The following is a 23840-nucleotide window of genomic DNA, read 5'->3' as shown; positions in this document are numbered from 1 at the left end:
CGACGGAGGGGCCAGTTGGATAACTCCCTCGGGCGGATAACGTCGGTAGTCCAGTCGTGAAGGCCCGATGGGGCTCCGCATCGGCAGTAAAACTGGTCCGGATAGGTGATTGTAGCCCAGGAGTGGCTGATGGAACTCTTCAGCTGGCTAGCTCCCGAATAATTGATGTTAGCTCCGGGACCGACGTTAGCCAATAGTCACTCAGATAGCAGCTTGCTAGCTGCAAGATCCAGGTGTAAATGTCCAGAGCTTGCGGTAGAAATCCGGGGATATGGAGAGAAAATAGGTCCGGTGTGCTCTGGTCTGAGTCGCGTTGTACAAAACTGGCGATAGCTTTTCGAGCTAAGGGATAGCTGATGACCGCCAACCGTGGTTAGCTGAATTCTAACGTTAGCTAGTGAACTGGCAAGCTTCTGTTGTGGATTTCAGATTTGAGGTAAATAATACTTAAAATGTAAAATGTTGAGTTGAGTTTTTAGAAAAAAATATCTAAAAATATATGCGAAGAAAATATGTGTATATATATATATTTATATATATATATATACACATATTTTCTTCACATATATTTTTAGATATTTTTTTCTAAAAACTCAACTTCAAAACACTCTCCTGCAACCCGCCTCACCAATTTTAAATGTACATTTTAAATTTTAAGTATTATTTACCTCAAATCTGAAATCCACAACAGAAGCTAGCATAAAATATATGCGAAGAAAATATATATATATATATATATACACACATGTTTTCTTCGCATACACACACGGGACACGACAAGACGAGGACAAAGGACATCTGACTGCTATGCCATCTTGGATTGGATAATAGGGAGATCAGATTTAGTCAAGAGGGAGACATGATGAAACCACTCCTGTTCTGAGGATTTGGGGGAGACATCCAAAGGGTTTATCAAACGATGTGACGTCACTACATTTTTGACAACCACTTCCTGGTGTTATTTGTTGTGGCAATACCGTGGATTTTTTGCCTAGACTGGGTACAGTTTCTGTCAGAATTGACAAGAATGTCCTTTTCGTAGGTTAGGAGAATTCCCACAGCTGGTTACGATAATTAATGTCACAGGTTAGGATAATTAGGTCAAGGTTAGGAAAAGGGTAGGCTAAAATAAATCAACTTTTGACGTATATTTGACATAAACTGCATCCCATCTAGCGATGAGGAATACTGTGGTACTGAAACGGCCAGCTGCACAGATCAGGAACAAGGAAGACACATCGCTACTAGATACCATACATATTTGAAGTGTGCCTGTACTATCGGCAGGGATCAAATAGAAAGGTTGAACAAGTTACGGATCTCACGCTGCTTCAGAACGCAAGCTTGGTCTCGAAGAGTAAAGCCGGTGGCGCGATCTGTCGCGATGTTGTAAACCATGGACAGCAGAATAAAGTAAGAGGCGAGTTTATTTACTTATATAGATTATACGTAACACTGTTTTATGGATCGTTATTAAATGTGTGTGAATTGTAGAACAACGCGTGGCGTAATTTGACATACCTATAGTTAATAATGGAATTATTTAGCTGGCTGTCTGGCATGAGCTAGCATTTGGGTCAGTCTAATGCTGTCTCGCGCTAGTTGACCAATTAGCAAGCCTGCTAAAGGCTAGCCATACATCTTCATGAAGTTGCTAAATTAAGTAGCCTGTTAGCCTAAGACAAAGCTCACCTATATTCTAGTATTTAACGGTCCTAAAGTAAACGATATCATCTGGTATCAATACAGACTTTTAGGTACAAGGCATTTCACCACGAATGTCAGCTACCTCTAGCTATCATCAAGTTATTTCTTGACCATCAAATTAATCACGCGAGAATCCAATTGCTTTGATGTCTGGCTAGCTCACAGAGCGAACTCGACAGATGATTCCTTTATATGAAATGTTTCATAATGATTTATTGCTACGATTTATAGTTAGCTATGTTGCATATATTGTTGATGTAGCTAGTTAGCAATTGTTGCATACCATAAATTATGTTTGTACACACGTTTATTTTGCCCCTAGCTAAAGTCATAATCTCGTTTTTATTACAGCGAGATTCCCGAAAGGACGTTTGATTTGGTACTACAGATTGCATGCCCAACATCTGAAAATGAAGGTTGGTAAAATAACATGAGCATGTTTGTGTTACACCACAAATCCTTATTGATTTGCCCTGGATGGAGAGAGAGAAATGGACAGATCTGAATATCATGTTTTTTTCCCCTCTGCCTAGTTAGTATCATACACACGGCTAGACAATACTATCAAGACACTTTAGAAACAGAAACGTTTTTGTTTATAAAAGCTGTGAATATTAGGTTAAATACTAGGAAACTCTTAGACTGCAGATAACAGACATTAGTGAGAGTCACATTCTCACCAGACATGGCATTAGTCAGAGTCCACCTTGGTACAGTAAGCCCTAGGCTACAGTGGAGGTGGTGTTATTAGGCGTGGCCCAACACTACCAGACTGTTTCACCGATATAACAGGCTTCCAACAGTTAACAGACTGACACCTGGTGAAGATCTAAGGATAGGTTAAAGGTTGGAATGTTGACTAACAAAATCACACTTGGTTGGGAGCATAGATTCCAGTGTTTGGAGTCTTATTTCACTATCACTCACAGGGGATGAGGGAAAGTTAAGGGAGTAGTTGTTTTATGAGTTTTTGCATTATGATCCAGATCTACCCTTTTTCATTTTCTTGTGACTCACCAAATAGATCATTCTAAAACATTTTTTAAACCACAACAACCCAGGTTCCAGCAGCGACTCCCAACAGAGACTGTTTTGGGAACCGCTGAGTCCAGGCCATGAGCAGCCAGCATCAGCTGTTCTTTATATTTGTGATTGTCAAACATTCCACCAGTCGAACAGAAAACACAAAGTGCTTAGAATAACCAGGGAATGATTCCGACCAACAAAGAACGGTTCTAACTTCTCTGAGTAGCCTATGGGAAACAAAACAACCTATATTTCACATTGATATCCAATGTCCACCCTTAAGTTGAATATCAGGTAAAAACAGTTGTTGTACATATACCAGCTCTCTCGTTTTCCCCCTCAGTCCTGACATTAAAGAGGTGTTCTGTGGATGGTTCAGTGGTGCAGCTGCTGAGCTGACCAGAATAAAGAGGGAAACTTATCCTTGGACCTAACGAAGATATTAGATTTAAAACCAAACTCATAAACCTTGGGCCTATACTGAAATAACTGGCTTCTCTCGCTCAATGATCCAGGGTCAGACTCGTATCCGGAGCCAGACTCTCAGGAGCTCACATCTACATTACACTCCCCTCAGCTCCCATGGAACAACCAAATTCTTATACCTCATTGGATAAGTGTGCTGCTACAGCCGAGTACTACCTCCTCATTGGACAGGAGAGTTGTAGGGTACAGGAAGTGGGTTATGATGTGGATGAATGGCCAGGCATTAGGAGAGGTTGTTAGGCTCACAGGAGATCCAGAGAGATATATTTGTTGCAAATGGAATCTTGTGATTTTGACAGGTTGTTGTTTTAGAAAAATGGGTTTCAGATATCAAAACAGGGACTCGACCAAACTTCCAATTTTTATTGATTTCCCCTTTCCTTTAAAATTGGCCTGGGTTCTAGTCTATGGGGATGTGTGGAATGATATGTTTCTTCTACGCTGCTTATGAATGAAATAGATTGTCTTGTTTTAAGATATTATTCAATTCAGATTGATGGATTGTGTGGGAGCATGAAATGTATACTTACTATAGGCCTGTATTGAGGTATTAGGTTGCTATGGTGATGCTGAGCTCCACTGTGTGCTTTAGACTCGGTTCCTCGTGACATGTTTGTCGTGTGTGTGTGTGTGTGTGTGTGTGTGTTTTTGTGTGTGGTATCACATAGTGTTCTTTCTGAGTCATAATGGACAGGCTTTGGCCTAGCTGTTTGAAACTTCCTCTATTACTCTCACCACAGCCCAGCCATAGCATGCCTTAGGTACGCTGAACATGTGTTAGGTACGCTGCCAAAAGCACCTTGCATCTATCTACCCACTGTCTTCATATGGCTAAAGACAATTAATTTGATAAAATTATTGGAAATCAAATCTATATCATAAACGGCCATGTTTTCACAGCTAATAGCCTAAATGCAGAAGTAGTTCTCCTCATAGTTCAGCCTCTTCATGTTACTATTGTTCATAATGGAAGAAGTTTCACTTCCAACTAGTTGACGATATCACAGAAGGTTTTAGTGGTGATGTTTTTTAAATAGGCCCGTTTCATTTTGTCTGGCTTGCCATTCCAAATACAATTTCTAGCCCCTTGATATTATTGTTCGTTCTGATTTTAAGAGCTATCATTTTGATGGCCATAATAAATAGATATGCCGATAGTGGACAACCTTGTTTTACTCCTCTTGATAGTTTCTGAGAAGTAGCCATTATTTACTATTTTACACCTAGGCAGGGTTAGTTACTATACATAACCTTAACCCACTGTATATGATATTCCCCAAAATGTAAATATTCTAAGCATTTATGTATAAATTCCAGTCATACCTCATCTAAAGCCTTTTCAAAGTTAGCTATGAATACCATGCTTGGTTTCCCAGATTTTTCATAGTGTTCTATTGTTACCAGTCTTATTATCTCCAATGTATCATCCATTAAAAAACTGTCTGATTTAAGATTAATAATATCCGACAATATCTGTTTAATTCGATGCATTTTGCTAGAATTTTTGCGTCACAACACTGAAGTGTAAGTGGCCTCCAATTCTTTTAATTAAGTGTGGAAATGTTGCAGGACATGCAGAGGTTGTGTTTGTACAACAGATGATAGTGGTCCAGAGAGCTTTTGGCAATATTTTCAAAATAATCCCTATTTATTTTGACATACTTTTCAAAAGGCTATATAACTCTTCAATGAAAAGAACATGCATTGGAGCAGGCAAACCTGTCTATTCAATAAAGACTTAGTTTGGAGCCTTGTCAGCCTCGGCTCACAATTGCCAAGATCGAACTGCCAAAGAAAGATGAAACAGGTGGGTATATTCTTGTAGCCCTTCCCTGGGATATACCACTGTCAAAATGACATTTAAATAACCAAACTGGTATTCAATTTGTAATTACATTGTATAATAATAGTCTAAAGCAGACAATCATAACCCATCCATAAAGGAACTTTAATTCACAATTAGCGTGCACTTGTAATTTTAAAAGGTAGGCTTATCGTCCATTTGACACAGACGAGGAGCTCCAGTGTACTTTAAACATCTCAGAGGAGAGGAAATGGTAAATTAAATGCAATAATGTATTGTGGGCCTCCCGAGTGGCGCAGTGGTCTAAGGCACTGCATCGCAGTGCTGGCTGTGCCGCTAGAGATCCTGGTTCGAGTCCAGGTTCTGTCGCTGCCGGCAGCGACCGGGAGACCCATGGGACGGCGCACAATTGGCCCAGCGTAGTCCGGGTTAGGGGAGGGTTTGGCCGGCAGGGATGTTCTTGTCCCATCGCGCTCTAGCGACTCCTAGCGCAATGCACGCTGACACGGTCGCCAGGTGTACGGTGTTTCCTCCAACGCATTGGTGCGGCTGGCTTCCGGGTTAAGTGGGCATTGTGTTCAAGAAGCAGTGCGGCTTGGTTGGGTTGTGTTTCGGAGGACGCACGGCTCTTGACCTTCGGCTCTCGACCTTCGCCTCTCCCGAGTCCGTACGGGAGTTGCGGCGATGAGACAAGACTGTAACTACCAATTGGATACCACGAAATTAGGGAGAAAAAGGGTGTAAAAAGTAAGAAAACAAAAAAACAACGATATATCGTACCTATATTTAAGACATTTCTACAATGTTGCAAGTAACGGGAATTAAATGTAACGCTAGCGATTATTGTAAGATTAAATGGAGTGTAGATTTAACAGAAATTAAGTTTTAATTTGGGGAAACATGAACAAACATGAGGCAGAAATAATGCGGTCTGAAATGGCGGGAATCTCAGATACCCAGAACTAAAATCTTGTGTAATTGCTCAGATGCTTCATTAATTTCTAGGATAGACATGTCAGAAAATATACTAGAAAACAGAAGCTGAACGAGGAGGGCCACCCCCTCTCTTTGCAAGTCTATGGGTCAAATATCCCCCCCAAAATCGAAAGATGCTAAAACCTGCAAACTCGTGATTTGTCCAAATAAAACATTATTTTAAAAATGATAAAATAAATAACCAAGTTACTCGTTAGTCATCGCATCCCACAGTCTGACAGCTGCTATTATACCAGTTATGTTATGTGCATCTGTCTACAAGAGATTACACCTAGTGTAACCCCATTTGTCAATCCGATGTCATTAAATGTGGGCTATATTTCATTTAATAAGGGCTTCATTCATTATTTGAATTCTATTTATCAGAAGTCCAAATTAATAAAGTCCTTTATAAAATCGAATGTAGCTTACGTTTAATGGCATCGGATTCACAAATGGGGCTTAGTAGTGCGTCTTCGCCACATGCCTGTAGAATGACCGTAGGAAGGCTAGAGGTAGGCCTAGGTCTGTATGTATTTTTATTTTTTTTTTCTCCTTTTGCTGATGGGACAGTATGGTAACCTTGGTCAGCAGAGTAGACCACTTAGTCACACTGTGCTGCCTAGTGCCGCTGCCTATTATTAGCCTACATGTCTGTTACCATGGGGAGTTCCCTGTTCTCTTTCTAGGGCTGGTAGCTGAGAGAGGAGAACAGTTGTTATGTAGTAATCTTTTGAAGTCAGATCCAGTACATGGCCACAAGTGGACACCTGCTCGTCGAATATCTCATTCCAAAATCATGGGCATTAATATGGAGTTGGTCCCCCCCCCCCATTGCTGCTATAACAGCCGCCACTTTTCTGGGAAGGCTTTACACTTGATGTTGGAACATTGCTACGGGGACTTGCTTCCATTCAGCCGAAGAGCATTACTGAGGTTGGGCACTGATGTTGGGTGATTTAGGCCTAGCTCGCAGTCGGCATTCCAATTCATCCCAAAGGTGTTCGATGGGGTTGAGGTGAGGGCTCTGTGCAGGCCAGTCAAGTTCTTCCACACCGATCTCGACAAACCATTTTTGTATGGACCTCGCTTTGTGCACAGAGGCATTGTCATGCTGAAACAGGAAAGGGCCTTTCCTAAAATGTTGCCACAAAGTTGGAAGCACAGAATTGTCTAGAATGTCATTGTATGCTGTAGCGTTGAGATTTTCCTTCACTGGAACTAAGGGGCCTAGGCCGGACCATGAAAAACAGCCCCAGAACATTATTCCTCCTCCACCTAACTTTACAGTTGGCGCTATGCATTTGGGCAGGTAGCGTTCTCCTGGCATCTGCCAAACCCAGATTAGTCCGTTGGACTGCCAGATGGTGAAGCGTGATTCATCACTCCAGAGAACAAGTTTCCCCTGCTCCAGAGTCCAGTGGTGGCGAGGTTTACATCATATTTAGGGAGTTGCTTTAGGACTTGGTCAGGTGGTTTAAGCATGTCCCAATTTAGGTCACCTAGCAGGACAAGTATAAGGTGCCAGGAGAAAGCTTAGGGCAGGTAGGGTACCTACTGATGGTGGATGATAACACCCAGCAACAGTCAACAAAGAGCTATTTCAAAGTTAATGCTTAAAACCAGCAAATCAAATTGTTTGGGTACAGACTTAGTGGAGACAACTGAGCACTGAAGGTGTTCCTTGGTAAAGATTGCCACTCCATCACCTTTGGAAGATCTGTCTTGCTGAAAAAGGTTATAACCAGAAAGGTTAACATCAGTGTTCAAAAGACTCTTTCTTAACCACGTCTCAGTAATGACCAACACATCTGGATTTGAGCTGTGAACCCACACTTTCAATTGATTGATTTTAGGTAATACGCTTCTAGTGTTAACATGCAGAAACGTTTTCTGGCTTTTACGAGAGCAGAAATCAGTGAATCAGATATCAGAGTACAAGTCAGAATTGGGGCTAGCAACAGTAGATGGGCCAGGGTGTACATGCACATTTCCAGACATCATCAGCAGTAATACAATCAGGACACGGCAGAGGACAGGGAGAGCTCTGCATTGTTGATTTATGACATTTGAATGTGCATTAGATGGAAACAAGATCATATTGTACAGCAATTGCATCAGGTAACATGAATACAAAGCCGGCAGAGGTGGTTAGAATTAGATGGGAGACCAAGGGTCCGTGTAACCAATAGAGAGTCAGATTCCCGAGTGTGGTAACAAACAGTCTGTCCCACGGTTGGGTAAACAAGCAAGTTCATAGTCAACAAAGCACGCAGGAGTCATGAGGCAAATGACATAAAGCACAATAAAAATATAACGACTTGGGGCTAATCATTTTAAGTTCAGAGTCACTCGCCCCAGCAGTGCATGTGTTCTGGAGGCAAGTGAAAGCTTAGAGAGAGGGCGGAGTGTGGCGGGGGTACCTGTACCAGACAGGGGGAGACAGGCCAGGGCAGATGGTGAACAGATCGCCAGGTGGAATCTAAGCAGCAGTGCAGCAGGCAACGGCAGTAGGTATCACACCCACTTGGGAGAAGCTTTTTTTCGGGAGGCAGATTCCTTGTAGAAAATCCGAGCTAGCTAACGTAGCTAGCCAGTCTCTGTCCACTTTTTTTTCCACGTGGAAAAAGAGGTCGTTAGCTAGCTATGTCTTCAGTTTCGGCGAATGGTCCTTTTACGAGGTCCAAACAAAGTCGTCCTGTGGCTGTTGTATTTTGGAGATTGCGAGGAGATCTTCTGATGTGATCAAAGCAACAATATTGTTTGTTATTGAGGTACTTTACAATTGAAGTGTCCTGGCTGCATATCAGTTCAAAATTAAAGAAATAGAAGCCTGACTCATAGAAGCCTGTCTCTTTTCAGCTCCTGTTGTGTTCTGGGATTTTAAGCAAATAAACGCCCAGGCTATTAATTTAAGTTTTACGGTATGACGTCTTCATTTAATCACAATTTTAGTAAATGTACACTGCTCAAAAAAATAAAGGGAACACTTAAACAACACATCCTAGATCTGAATGAAATAAATTATATTATTAAATACTTTTTTCTTTACATAGTTGAATGTGCTGACAACAAAATCACACAAAAATAATCAGTGGAAATCCTATTTATCAACCCATGGAGGTCTGGATTTGGAGTCACACTCAAAATTAAAGTGGAAAACCACACTACAGGCTGATCCAACTTTGATGTAATGTCCTTAAAACAAGTCAAAATGAGGCTCAGTAGTGTGTGTGTGGCCTCCACGTGCCTGTATGACCTCCCTACAACGCCTGGGCATGCTCCTGATGAGGTGGCGGATGGTCTTTTGAGGGATCTCCTCCCAGACCTGGACAGTCCCAACTCCTGGACAGTCTGTGGTGCAACGTGGCGTTGGTGGATGGAGCGAGACATGATGTCCCAGATGTGCTCAATTGGATTCAGGTCTGGGGAACGGGCGGGCCAGTCCATAGCATCAATGCCTTCCTCTTGCAGGAACTGCTGACACACTCCAGCCACATGAGGTCTAGCATTGTCTTGCATTAGGAAGAACCCAGGGCCAACCGCACCAGCATATGGTCTCACAAGGGGTCTGAGGATCTCATCTCGGTACCTAATGGCAGTCAGGCTACCTCTGGTGAGCACATGGAGGGCTGTGCGGCCCCCCAAAGAAATGCCACCCCACACCATGACTGACCCACCGCCAAACCGGTCATGCTGGAGGATGTTGCAGGCAGCAGAACGTTCTCCACGGCGTCTCCAGACTCTGTCACGTCTGTCACATGTGCTCAGTGTGAACCTGCTTTCATCTGTGAAGAGCACAGGGCGCCAGTGGCGAATTTGCCAATCTTGGTGTTCTCTGGCAAATGCCAAACGTCCTGCACGGTGTTGGGCTGTAAGCACAACCCCCACCTGTGGACGTCGGGCCCTCATACCACCCTCATGGAGTCTGTTTCTGACCGTTTGAGCAGACACATGCACATTTGTGGCCTGCTGGAGGTCATTTTGCAGGGCTCTGGCAGTGCTCCTCCTGTTCCTCCTTGCACAAAGACGGAGGTAGCGGTCCTGCTGCTGGGTTGTTGCCCTCCTACGGCCTCCTCCACGTCTCCTGATGTACTGGCCTGTCTCCTGGTAGCGCCTCCATGCTCTGGACACTACGCTGACACACAGCAAACCTTCTTGCCACAGCTCGCATTGATGTGCTATCCTGGATGAGCTGCACTACCTGAGCCACTTGTGTGGGTTGTAGACTCCGTCTCATGCTACCACTAGAGTGAAAGCACCGCCAGCATTCAAAAGTGACCAAAACATCAGCCAGGAAGCATAGGAACTGAGAAGTGGTCTGTGGTCATCACCTGCAGAACCACTCCTTTATTGGGGGTGTCTTGCTTATTGCCTATAATTTCCACCTGTTGTCTATTCCATTTGCACAACAGCATGTGACATTTATTGTCAATCAGTGTTGCTTCCTAAGTGGACAGTTTGATTTCACAGAAGTGTGATTGACTTGGAGTTACATTGTGTTGTTTAAGTGTTCCCTTTATTTTTTTCAGCAGTATATAAAATAAAAAAAAGATACCTTATTTACATAAGTATTCTGTCAGACTCGAAATTTAGCTTGGGTGCTTCCGGTTTCCATTGATCATCCTTGATGTTTCTACAAGTTGGAGTCCACCAGCGGTAAATACAGTTGTTTGGACATGATTTGGAAACACAGCTGTCTATATAAGGTCCCACAGTTGACAGTGCATGTCAGAGCAAAAAAACAAGCCATGAGGTTGAATTGTCCGTAGAGCTTTAATACAGGATTGTGTCGAGGCACAAATCTGGGGAACGGTACCAACACATTTCTGCAGTATTGAAGGTCCCCAAGATCACAGTGGCCTCCATCATTCTTAAATGGAAGAAGTTTGGAACCACCAAGACTCTTCCTAGAGCTGGCCGCCCGGCCAAACTGAGCAATCGGGGGAGAAGGGCATTGGTCAGGGAGGTGACCAATAACCCGATGGTCACTCTGACAGCGGTCTAGAGTTCCTCTGTGGGAACTCCAGAAGGACAACCATCTTTGCACCACTCCACCAATCAGGCCTTTATGGTAGTGACCAAATGGAATCCACTCCTCAGCGGTAGGGACTGGGAGACTGGTCAGGATCAAGGGAAAGATGAACGGAGCAAAATTCAGAGAGATCCTTGATGAAAACCTGCTCCAGAGTGCTCAGGACCTCAGACTGGGAGCGAATGTTCCCCTTCCAACAGGACAATGACTCTAAGCACACAGCCAAGACAACGCAGGAGTGGTTTCGGGACAAGTCTCTGAATGTCCTTGAGTGGCCCAGCCAGAGCCCAGACTTGAACCTGATCTAACATCTCTGGAGAGACCTGGAAATAGCTGTGCAGCAACGCTCCCCATTCAACCTGAGAGCTTGAGAGGATCCGCAGAGAAGAATGGGAGAAACTCCCGAAATACAGGTGTACCAAGCTTGTAGCGTCATCCCCAAGAATACTCGAGGCTGCACTCGCTACCAAAGGTGAATACTTAATAATATGTAATAATTCAGTTTTTTTTAATTTTTAATACATTTGAAAAAATGTCAACCTGTTTTTGCTTTGTCATTATGTGGTATTGTGTGTGATGAGGGAAAAATGATTTAATACGTTTTAGAATAAGGCTGTAACAAAATCTACTGTGTTGATGACTGTTGTCAATGTCTGTAGTGTCTGTGCTGCAAATGTAATTGTGAACGGCCATGCAGACCTTCACAATGGTCTCTGCTTTCTCTGGGGCAACCTCAAGGACTCGTCCCAGGATCCTCCATCTTGCAGCAAAGAAGTTCTCTGAAATTCTTCTGGCTCTTGAGTGTGGTAGTTGTAGATCTTCTTGGTGTCATCAAGGCCAGAAGAACCTTTTGAATACAATAAGAGTTTCAATTAGTATTGAACGGGAACATGAAGGCTATGAAATGTGAACGGTATTTCCTCCGACACATTGGTGTGGCTGGCTTCCGGGTTAAGCTGGCGGGTGTTAAGGAGCGCGGTTAGGCGGGTCATGTTTCGGAGGACGCGTGATTCCATCTTTGCCTCTCCCGAGCCAGTTGGGGAGTTGCAGCGATGAGAGAAGATCGAGGGGGAAGAAAGACAACGATAGGCATCTTTCTATGTAGAAAAGGTTGCATGTTCGAATCCAGCGATAAAGTTATTTTTGTTTTAAGCCTATCCCAAACTTTAAACCCTTACCTCAACCATTTGGAGTTTATGCCTAAACTTAACCCTAGCCTTAAAAATGTGGAGTTAATGCTTTAACTTAAACACTTAGAAATAGGTCTTTTGGAACAACTTCGAAATTTGACATTTGATAAACATTTATGAATTCTGACGTGAGACTGAGCTTGTTGGCCTGAGGATGCCCGCAGCATCATCAAGGACCCCACACACCCCAGCCACAAGCGGCATCAGAGCATGAGGTCTGATACCAACGTGCTCAGTGACACTTTCTATCTACAAGCCATCAGACTGCTGAACACTTGAGCTGGACTGACCACCTGCACTGACTTTCCGCACCTTAGCACACAGATACTCACTCACTCACTCACTCACTAACTCACTCACTCACTCACTCATGCTACACACACACGCATCACAACTGCTGCTATCAGACTCTTAAATATTGCACAATTTAAACACTTGTCCCCCAATCCCCTCTTCCCCTCTTCGTATTCTTATCTTTTGTTATTTCTTACTGTTATTGCATTGTCGAGAAGGAACCTGCAAGTAAGTATTTATTTGGACAATGTTTATCCTGTACATACGACTAATAAAACTTTAAACAGCCTATATATTTCACACCCTCCTACCGCTCTGTCTGTTGTATGTGTCAACACAGCCGTTAACACCTTCCATTTATAGTAGTGGCATTAGGCCAGTGGGAGACGAGCAACTTCAGGACACAGAGTGGGTTTGTTCTGATGCAGGTTTCACATTGATTGAGCTGAGATTTTGGCCAGAAGAGAGAATATGTGCATATGGTCTTGTGCGTTTTTGCGTACAGTATGTATCACTTGTGTGTGGGAATTGCTGACTGAACTATAATTAACTATCATTAAACACACAGTGCATGTTGCTCTTAACATTAACCATGTTTGAGAACGGCTCTGTATGGGTATTCTATATAGCATACATGTATGTACATATACCACTCCCAGTCCCATGCACACACTAGTAATAATAATAGTATAGGTCTAAATGCATTCTTACTTTACATCATTGAATGAGGCCAGCTCATCCACCTCCCAGTAGTAGAGCACAGCACACAGGGTTTCATAAAAGGCTTGAGATCAGCACTCTGCAGTACAGGGTTATTCTGACTGACTGCAAGGAGATATTGTTGCACATTACTTTGGGCTAGACTCTGACTTAAAGCCTTGTATTTAAATCGGCTTCTAACTCTGGTACTTGGATGCAGTACTTTCTTCAGTGCACATTTGGGGGTTATGTAATTTCGGGTTATACATTTGGGGTTATGTAATGTTATATAATTTAGGGAAGCCATGCCACAGTGTTGAGTGGTTTCATTCTTACAATGCATAAAAATGAATACGAAATTGTCTGGCAATGATTTGTCTCATAGAGATTGTATTGAACAATGAGCATGACACTGAAAAATGTCTGACCAGGAATCATCAAAACCTTTAGGAGAGTGACATCTTGTTGATTTGTTCATGGACTAGCCTAGAGTCGTTAGACTAGGCTATATTTACGAGCGTACAGTACCCCATTCTTAAGAATTATTGCAACTGTGGAGGCAGAAATGTGGTATGTGGTTTGTGATTCCATAGAGTTATCATCAGGGCTCAATATTCAGGTAAATTAAAAGGTGAGCAACTTCACTCTGCAACAAAATTAGAATTAGCCTACAATTCATATGTTCATTAAGTGCAGAAGAATTTAATGCTCAGAGGAAGCAACAGGGTCTAAACTGTAACGTTGGCCAACCTAGTCAAACTCTCCAAGACTGTGAGTCCTTTGCTTTCCCCAGCAGGCCTATAGAGAACAGCCCTCTCTGCCCTGCTCAGTTCTCTTGGCTCAGAGTAGTGGATGCCAAGGCAGGCAGGCAGTGAGCTGAGACAGATCATGTCGGCTCCCTGAGAGTGACTGGCATGCTAGCTAGTGCGGGCCCCTGTCGGCACTCCGCTACATAGAGCCATATTGACGTGTTTCCAGGGCCCTGCCAAAGCTAGCAGATGATGCTAGCGGTGCGGTGCCAAACAACGGCAGTAGGTGGGAACAGATGCTACCTGTCCTAGCCGCTCGCTCCAGCCAGATTGCTCCCGGTAACAAAGCTATGAAGTTAATAGATCACCATATCCATTTTACAACTGCACTCATGCTGCAATTAGCTGAACGATTTGCTGTTGTAAAAAAAAAAAAAAAAAAAAACACAACACCAGTCAGTGGCTTTATCAGTCTTTGATTTTTATTTATCAGTATTTGATTTATGGACCGTTGGTTTCTGTGTGTGGCTATGGAACAGTGGTCGTGTTCCATCGAGTAATGTGTCTTGTTCCAATGAATTGTGGACAAATTCATGGCCTGTTTCAAGTGCCTCAGATGGCTCTTTACTGGTAATACTGTAGGAGTTCACATTGAACGGCGTTACTTGAGATGATTTGCTTGATGGCTGTATTGATATTGATGCATTCTCTCTATCCTGATAAGAGTTGCATCTCCATAGATTTCAGTTGAGGAACCAGACAGCCATAATAACAGAATGGCCTTTGATTCAGATGCCCTCCTAACTTCACTCGCTCCATGCATGCACCAATTATGAATCAGAACTATTGTTCTTGTTCCAGAGAACATTCTCTCACTGCAACCCAAGGTCTCAGAATGTCACCTCCTGCCAGCTAGTTAGCCGGCTGCGTTGCTCTCTGCCTCCCTGCTACTGTATCACACCCTCAAGCAATATTCTCTCCACATATTCTCTCCATATGCATTTTCTCTTTTCCTCCCTCCCCCCTCCCTTCCTGCGTCTTCGCACTGCAAACACCCGCATGGTAGAACTTTTAGAAAAGGTTGAATGCTGACATTATGCAAAAATGTCACTTTTGCACGTTGACCTCCCGCGCGCTGGTTCTGCGTTTTGATTGGTTGTTGGCTTCGTGGTGCGGTCGCGGTGGGCTCACACCCAGGCGGAAGGCCATTGGAGGAGCTGCAGATGCCACGGTAATGAGGAGGGTGTTGATTGGTCATAAGAGAGGCCATACTCCACACACCGGCACCAACACTCCTGGACAACCCCCGGGTCTCACACCCTTTTCTCTCTCTCTCTCTCTCTCTCTCTCGTTCTCTCTCTCTCTCGTTCTATCTCTTACTCTCCTTTCTGTTAGTTAAATTGGCTTCCATGTAGATGGAAAAATATCTGCCTTGTTTTTTTATTTTCTTAAGTTGAAATTAGGAAGTCATCATAACTGCTCAGTTTGACACTCACTTATGAAGTTATCTGCATCTTGCTCTTTTGTTTGTTTGGCTAATTTGTAGCTCCCTCTCATCTGTCACTCAGACATTGACACTCAGTAGTCTTGCTCTAGAGTCCTGCTGGTCTCTGGGCCCTGCTCTGTTGGACTGTAGAGAGAGAGACAGCAGGGTGGACGTTACTGGGCAGCGGAGGATTGGCCTCTGGCTGCTTGGCAACCCTGTAGCTGTCTGTCTCTCTTGCCAATGTTGGAGCTGTCTGTCTGACAACTGAAGAGAAACTACAACTCTGGTTCTACGCTCTAGTCTCTCTCTCGCTCTCAATTAATTTTCAATTTAAGGGCTTTATTGGCAAAGCAATGAAACGTATGTTTACATTGCCAAAGCAATGAAAATAAATCAACATAAATATAGGTTGTATTTACAATGGTGTTTGTTCTTCAGTGGTTGCCCTTTTCTTATGGCAACAGGTCACAAATCTTGCTGCTGTGATTGCACACTGGTATTTCACCCAATAGATATGGGAGTTTATCAGAATTGGATTTGTTTTGAATTCTTTGTGGACTTGTGTAATCTGAGGGAAATATGTGTAATATGGTCATACATTTGGCAGGAGGTTAGGAAGTGCAGCTCAGTTTCCACCTCATTTGGTGGGCAGTGTGCAAATAGTCTGTCTTCTCTTGAGAGCCAGGTTTACCTTCGGCGGCCTTTCTCAATAGCAAGGCTATGCTCACTGAGTCTGTACGTAGTCAAAGCTTTTCTTAATTTTGGCTCAGTCACAGTGGTCAGATATTCTGCCACTGTGTACTCTCTGTTGAGGGCCAAGTAGCATTTTAGTTTGCTCATTTTTTTTTTTTTTGTTAATTCTTTCCAATGTATCAAGTAATTTATCTTTTTGTTTTCTCATGATTTGGGTCTAATTGTGTTTCAGTCCTGGGGCTCTGTGGGGTCTGTTTGTGAACAGAGCCCCAGGACATGCTTGCTTAGGGGGCTCTCCTCCAGGTTCATCTCTCTGTAGGTGATAGCTTTGTTATGGAAGGTTTGGGAATCGCTTCCTTTTAGGTGGTTGTAGAATTTAACGTCTCTTTTCTGAATTTTGATAATTAGCGGGTATCGGCCTAATTGGGGCAGCAGGTAGCCTAGTGGTTAGAGCGTTGGGCCAGTAACTGGAAGGTTGCTGGATCGAATCCCCGAGCTGACAAGGTAATAATCTGTCGTTCTGCCCCTGAACAAGGCAGTTAACCCACTGTTCCCCGGTAGGCCGTCATTGTAAATAAGAATGTGTTCTTAACTGACTTTCATAGTTAAATAAAGGTTCAATAAATTATGCTCTGCATGCATTATTTGGTGTTTTACGTTGTACACAGTCTCAATTTGGTGTTTGTATTTTGTGAATTCTTGGTTGGTGAGCGGACCTCAGGCCTCATAACCATAAAGGACAATGGGTTCTATAACTGATTCAAGTATTTTTAGCCAGATCCTTATCGGTATGTCGAATTTGATGTTCCTTTTGATGGAATAGAAGGCCCTTCTTGCCTTGTCTCTCAGCTCGTTCACAGCTTTGTGGAAGTTACCTGTGGCGTTGATGTTTAGGCCGAGATATGTATAGTTTTTTGTGTGCTCTAGGGCAACGGTGTCCAGATGGAATTTGTATTTGTGGTCCTGGCAACTGGATATTTTTTGTCTTACTGAGATTTACTGTCAGGGCCCAGATCTGACAGAATCTGTGCAGAAGATCTAGGTGCTGCTGGAGTCCCTCCTTGGGTGGGGACAGAAGCACCAGATCATCAGAAGACATTTGACTTCAGATTCAGAAGTTGTCCTGTCCCCTTAGCAGAAAAACACCCCCAAAGCATAATGTTTCCACCTCCATGTTTGACGGTGGAGATGGTGTTCTAGGGGTCATAGGCAGCATTCCCCCTCCTCCAAACACGGCGAGATGAGTTGATGCCAAAGAGCTCGATTTTGGTCTCATCTGAACACAACACTTTTACCAGTTGTCCTCTGAATCATTCAGATGTTCATTGGCAAACTTCAGACGGGCATGTATATGTGCTTTCTTGAGTAGGGGGACCTTGCGGGCGCTGCAGGATTTCAGTCCTTCACGGCGTAGTGTGTTACCAATTGTTTTCTTGGTGACTGTGGTCCCAGCTGCCTTGAGATCATTGACAAGATCCTCCCGTGTAGTTCTGGGCTGATTCCTCACCGTTCTCATGATCATTGCAACTCCACGAGGTGAGATCTTCCATGGAGCCCCAGGCCGAGGGAGATTGATAGTTATTTTGTGTTTCTTCCATTTGCGAATAATTGCACCAACTGTTGTCACCTTCTCACCAAGCTGCTTGGCGATGGTCTTGTAGCCCATTCCAGCCTTGTGTAGGTCTACAATCTTGTCCCTGACATCCTTGGAGAGCTCCTTGGTCTTGGCCATGGTGACGAGTTTGGAATCTGATTGATTGCTTCTGTGTACAGTTGTCATTTATACAGGTAACAAACTGAGATTAGGAGCACTCCCTTTAAGAGTGTGCTCCTAATCTCAGCTCGTTACCTGTATAAAAGACACCTGGGAGCTGGAAATCTTTCTGATTGAGAGGGGGTCAAATACTTATTTCCCTCATTAAAATGCAAATCAATTTCTAACATTTTTGACATGCGTTTTTCTGGATTTTTTTGTTATTCTGTCTCTCACTGTTCAAATAAACCTACCATTAAAATTATATACTGATCATTTATTTGTCAGTGGGCAAACGTACAAAATCAGCAGGGGATCAAATACTTTTTTCCCTCACTGTAATTCTATATGTTATTATTCAAACTCCAGATTAAGACTTATTTCCACCTTCACCCAACTCTCATATATCACATTCACACAATACTATTACCAAACACAATTAGTCAATATTTGTGTAATCTGCAGGAATATTTTCTTCTATAACGGGGCCCGAAGTTGTAAGGTCAAAACTTTGCCATTAACATCTTACTATAACCAAATTTTCCATAATCAGAAATTCCCTCTAGTTTCCATATTTGGGAAACCTGCAAGGACCGATCCCACCGGGATCCAATGTCCGGACCACACCCTAAAAAAATGGCCGAAATACAATGTCTAGGCGTCAGACAAACACACTGGTACGCGACCTGTTCTTCAAACAGGATTTCTCATGAACTTCCGCCTACATTCCTAGGGTTCATAATAAGATACCTATTTATCTTTTCCAAACCTACTCCACATCCCTCAGGAATACTTTAAAGACAACAAACACCCTTTTCGCCTAACTGCCCACTTCTGACTTTGGAAAAGAGAGTCTAGTTTCTTATTTACCTACCTACCACACAACCTAGGATAAGGATAACATGTCTTTCAAGAAAATATATCATTAGCTACGTGACATTTTTTTCTTACCCCCCTTAACATTTTTGTTCTAACTGCCCACTCTGACATTAACAAATGTTCAATTAATGTCTAATTGGTACTATTAATTCTGTGCACTTTAAGTTCAATTATTGAAAGAAATCAGTCTCACCCTTAATCTAATTATGTTCAAAATGATGTATCCATTGAGCTGACGCTCCCAGCTGGGTGGGATCCGATTCTATGGATTCTTCAATTACATTGAGCTTATTTCTGACGTGCAGTTCCTTCGTTTTCCGTAGTGTATTACTGTATTTTTGTTGTTGTGATTCACCATAGTGAGGGCGTAGGCACAGGTTTTCTGGGTCTCTGTTTTTGGTTGGATAGGTTTCTCAATTTCTTCCTTAGGTTTTTGCTTTCTTCATCAAACCATTTGTTGTTAATTGTTTTAGGTTATCTGCTTGAAATGTTTATATTTGATAGGGAATCTGAGAGGTCAACTATACTGTTTAGGTTTTCTACTGCTAAGTGTACACCTTCACTATTACAGTGGAACATTCTGTCCAAGAAATTGTCTAGAAGAGATTGAATTTGTTGTTGCCTAACAGTTTTTTGATAGAAGGAAAGTAGTATGGGAATCTATCTGTACCATTTCTTAATATTATTCAGTTCCTTTGACTTTGATGCCTCATGATTGAGCATAGCTCTGTTCAAGTAGAGTGTGATTTGATAGGGGTGTCAGTGGACTGACTGTGAATGCTCTAAGAGACTGGGTTGAGGTCAGTGATAAAGTAGTCTACAGTACTACTGCCAAGAGATGAGCTATAGGTGTACCTACCAAAGGAGTCACCTCAAAGCCTAACATTGACTATGTACAGTTGTGGCCAAAAGTTTTGAGAATGACACAAATATTAATTTTCACAAAGTCTGCTGTCTCAGTTTGTATGATGGCAATTTGCATATACTCCAGAATGTTATGAAGAGTGATCAGATGAATTGCAATTAATTGCAAAGAAGCTCTTTGCCATGCAAATTAACTGAATATCCCCCAAAAAATATCCACTTCATTTCAGCCCTGCCTCAAAAGGACCAGCTGACATCATGTCAGTGATTTTTCTTTTGTTAACACAGGTGTGAGTGTTGACGAGGACAAGGCTGGAGATCACACTGTCATGCTGATTGAGTTCGAATAACAGACTGGAAGCTTCAAAAGGAGGGTGGTGCTTGGAATCATTGTTCTTCCTCTGTCAACCATGGTTACCTGCAAGCAAACACGTGCCGTCATCATTGCTTTGCCCAAAAAGGGCTTCACAGGCAAGGATATTGCTGCCAGTAAGATTGCACCTGAATCAACCATTTATCGGATCATCAAGAACTTCAAGGAGAGTGGTTCAACTGTTGTGAAGAAGGCTTCAGGGCGCCCAAGAAAGTCCAGTAAGCGCCATGACCGTCTCCTAAAGTTGATTCAGCTGCGGGATCGGGGCACCACCAGTACAGAGCTTGCTCAGGAATGGCATCAGGCAGGTGTGAGTGCATCTGCACGCACAGTGAGGTGAAGGCTTTTGGAGGATGGCCTGGTGTCAAGAAGGGCAGCAAAGAATCCACTTCTCTCCTGGAAAAACATCAGGGACAGACTGATATTCTGCAAAAGGTACAGGGATTGGACTGCTGAGGACTGGGGTAAAGTCATTTTCTCTGATGAATCCCCTTTCCGATTGTTTGGGGCATCCGGAAAAAATCTTGTCCGGAGAAGACAAGGTGAGCGCTACCATCAGTCCTGTGTCATGCCAACAGTAAAGCATCCTGAGACCATTCATGTGTGGGGTTGCTTCTCAGCCAAGGGAACACAACCATAAATAAAGAATGGTACCAACACATCCTCCGAGAGCAAATTCTCCCAACCATCCAGGTGATAACTAAGTGGCTCGGGGAACAAAACATCGATATTTTGGGTCCATGGCCAGGAAACTCCCCAGACCTTAATCCCATTGAGAACTTGTGGTCATTCCTCAAGAGGCGGGTGGACAAACAAAACCCCACAAATTCTGACAAACTCCAAGCATTGATTATGCAAGAATGGGCTACCATCAGTCAGGATGTGGCCCAGATGTTAATTGACAGCATGCCAGGGCGGATTTCAGAGGTCTTGAAAAAGAAGGGTCAACACTGCAAATATTGACTTTTTTCATCAACATCACGTAATTGTCAATAAAAGCCTTTGACACTTATGAAATGCTTGTAATTATACTTCAGTATTCCATAGTAACATCTGACAAAAAAATCTAAAGACACTGAAGCAGCAAACTTTGTGGAAATTAATATTTGTGTCATTCTCAACTTTTGGCCACGACTGTACATACACAGCGTTCAACAGAGCTGCAGGAATTGTGACCCATTTTTGATGATTATGTTGTCATTGTTGTGTCTAGGGGGGCATATGGGGGGTATGAATATTTTATAAATCAATCTCAATCGTTTATCTTCTCCAGTGACGAAGATATGGATGTCTCATGGAATGGTGTGTTGTATGCAAAATGGCTCAACTTTGAGCACCTTTTTATATTTTCAATGTTTTGGCAAACATTCACTTGCTGAACACTTCTACAATGGGCAAATATGTATGGACATTTTTGTTAAAATCAGAAAGGGGTGCTGTCAAAAAGTGATTGAATTCAAATGGATTTGCCTTAATATGAAGTAACGACAATACTCTCCATCACTACATTTACACAGTTGCTCCTTAAAAGCCTGGGCAAGTTATCAGAACTACAATAAAGCATTAGAAGTTAATTCTGTTCATTGGTAAACTAGGCTCATATTAAATTCATAAGAGCCAGCCAATCATTATTCTTTAGACATGATTATTCATGGGGGAAAACCATGCTTTAAGACAGCCGTTATTGATTCTCAGCCAACACAACATGTAAACAACTTTTCAGTCATCGCATATCCAAATGCCTTTGGACCAGCAACGTAAAGAGGTAAACCAACGTAATGTAAATGCATTGGAGTTATGGTAATAATTAGCTTAACCCTAATAAAGGAACACATTTTTATTGTAATTCCAATTTTCCTCCAAGAAAACTTCCACTTCCCCCAACACTCATGTGTCAATTGGTTTAAAGAGGAATGGAAACACTTTAGGAAGTAAATCTAAGCAAAGAGATCTATTCAATCCACTAATACTAAACATGTGCATTTAACATAAAAACAGCTCTATATTTAGTATTTTGATCACCGACAAGTTTTATTTGATCTATGGTCAGCGCCATTTTAAATTGCCGGAGTAACGACTGACGCCAGTGCGTCACTGGCAGGAATCAGCAAATTGTCTGTGGTATTGAGTTTTCACGCGGAGATTAAATTGAAGAGAGTGAGGTTAGGGACGGACAACGAAGATGGCAACAGCAAGTAGTAGTTCAAACATAAACTGTATAGCGCCAGGCTGTATGAATTGGCTCCAAAAACAACCCCTCGGTAAACTACCACCGGCTGCCCAAGGACCTACAACTTTTGAAGAAGTGGCTCCGTGTCCTGAAAAGGAAGGACGTGCCAGCTCGAGCTAGCAGGACCTGCAGACAGCATTTCGTGGAGGCAGACTTCGCGATGAAGGGCACTTTCGATGTTATGGTGTAGGGGTTACCGACCATCATCAACATCGCTGACTTTGGAGTCAAGCAAAAGCGACTGAACGGAGGAGGCAACACGAGTCAATGCAATGGAGCCTGAGGTAACGTTAACCGGTCATGACTGTTGTTGACTAGGCTAGCGTTAGACACTGGACACGTGTTTTGTGTAACAACCCCAGCAAATAATGTTAGCAAGCAACTCAACTGCAACTAAAATTGCAACACAGTTTATCTGTGTACCCCTGTTATTTGCTAATGTTAGTTACTGTAGCTAGCTTGCACCTCAGATAGTCAAGTACTGTAATACATTTTGTTGACAGATTTGTTTTTAATGTTTTGTTAGCTCATTTAGCTAGACTGAAGTTGACATAGCTAATATTTGCTGGGAAAAAAAGTTCCTGTATTTGCTGTGTGTCTGTGTGTTGACAAAGCATACAAGACAGGTAACTTGTTAATGCCAACTGATATATTTGGCTTCTGTTGTCTTAACAAAACGTTTGTTTGTTTTCAGGATGACATCTTCATCCCTGAAAATGTTTTCATCCTGGAGGAGACTGTGCAGGAGGCAGTTGGTACACGCAAATTCATGTTATTTCTAAGGCTATTGTTTATTTCAAGTATACGCAGTGATTCTTGAATATAACTATTGCCTAATAGATGCCTTTAATTGTTTTCTACCAACAGGAAAGAACGGTTAGTACAGCATGCCAAACGGACCCCATGGTGTCAGAGTGTTCCTGTGCTGCGGTGGAGAAGAGGTCCACCGGGACCATCACTAAAGAGCTCTGTGCCCAGCTAGATTGCGCACAAGACCATCAGTATACAACCGAGTCCTGCCCCTATACGCCACAAATGGCGCTGACGTAGAGTGAGATCAGTGAAGACCATAACTCACTGTATGAACCCGAGATCTCAGAAACACAATCATCACAGTGCGAGCCAAAATATACTATCGATCACTTTGGGGTAGCAGGATGGTGTTCCAAAAATGGAGAAGGCCATTCAACAGCGAATTCAAAGATACACCAATCCATAAAGGGAATCGGAGTGGAATTGTTTTTCTTTTACCCGTTTCAACGGATGTGCTACCTTGTCCCGGTTCTGCTGTTTCAACTCTCTCAACCTATGAATGCTCAGCTATGAAAAGCCAACTGACATTTGCTCCTGAGGTGTTGAACTGTTGCACCCTCTGTGGTTATTATTTTGATGGAAAAGGGGCTTTTGTAAAATGTATTTGATTTGTTTTCTGTGCTGTGTATTCACTAACTCTCTGAGTGATGGGACATTTTTATAGTGTCTGTAACATATTTTGGTGTGTATTTTAATCTGCATCTTAACTTCTTAAAGTGGCATTCAGCAGTAGAAACAATAACAAAGTGTCTCCCTGCTCCTCTTTTGGTAAAAAGCTGAGGGA

At 42.7% G+C, this 23840-nt stretch overlaps 1 protein-coding gene across 3 annotated transcripts in view; it reads left to right on the top strand.

The window, feature by feature from the left end:
- Positions 1-913: 913 nt before the first annotated feature.
- LOC106583933 (DENN domain-containing protein 1B) overlaps positions 914-23840 on the top strand; it is a 202658-nt gene continuing 179731 nt past the window's right edge. Inside the window, exons 1-2 of one of the 3 annotated variants that reach the window (XM_082967894.1) lie at positions 914-1413; positions 2059-2123. In XM_082967894.1, the coding sequence (XP_082824020.1) occupies positions 1397-1413; positions 2059-2123 (82 nt within the window). In that variant the 5' untranslated portion in view covers positions 914-1396. The remainder of the gene's footprint in view (positions 1414-2058; positions 2124-23840) is intronic. The other 2 variants (XM_045706032.2, XM_082967893.1) reach the window with 2 other exon arrangements.

This window comes from Salmo salar, chromosome 23 (genome assembly GCF_965601325.2).
Source record: "Salmo salar chromosome 23, fSalSal1, whole genome shotgun sequence".
In the NCBI taxonomy this organism is placed as follows: Eukaryota; Metazoa; Chordata; class Actinopteri; order Salmoniformes; family Salmonidae; genus Salmo; species Salmo salar.
Note: the sequence above shows the minus strand (reverse complement) of the source record. Positions and strands in the feature narration are given on the sequence as shown.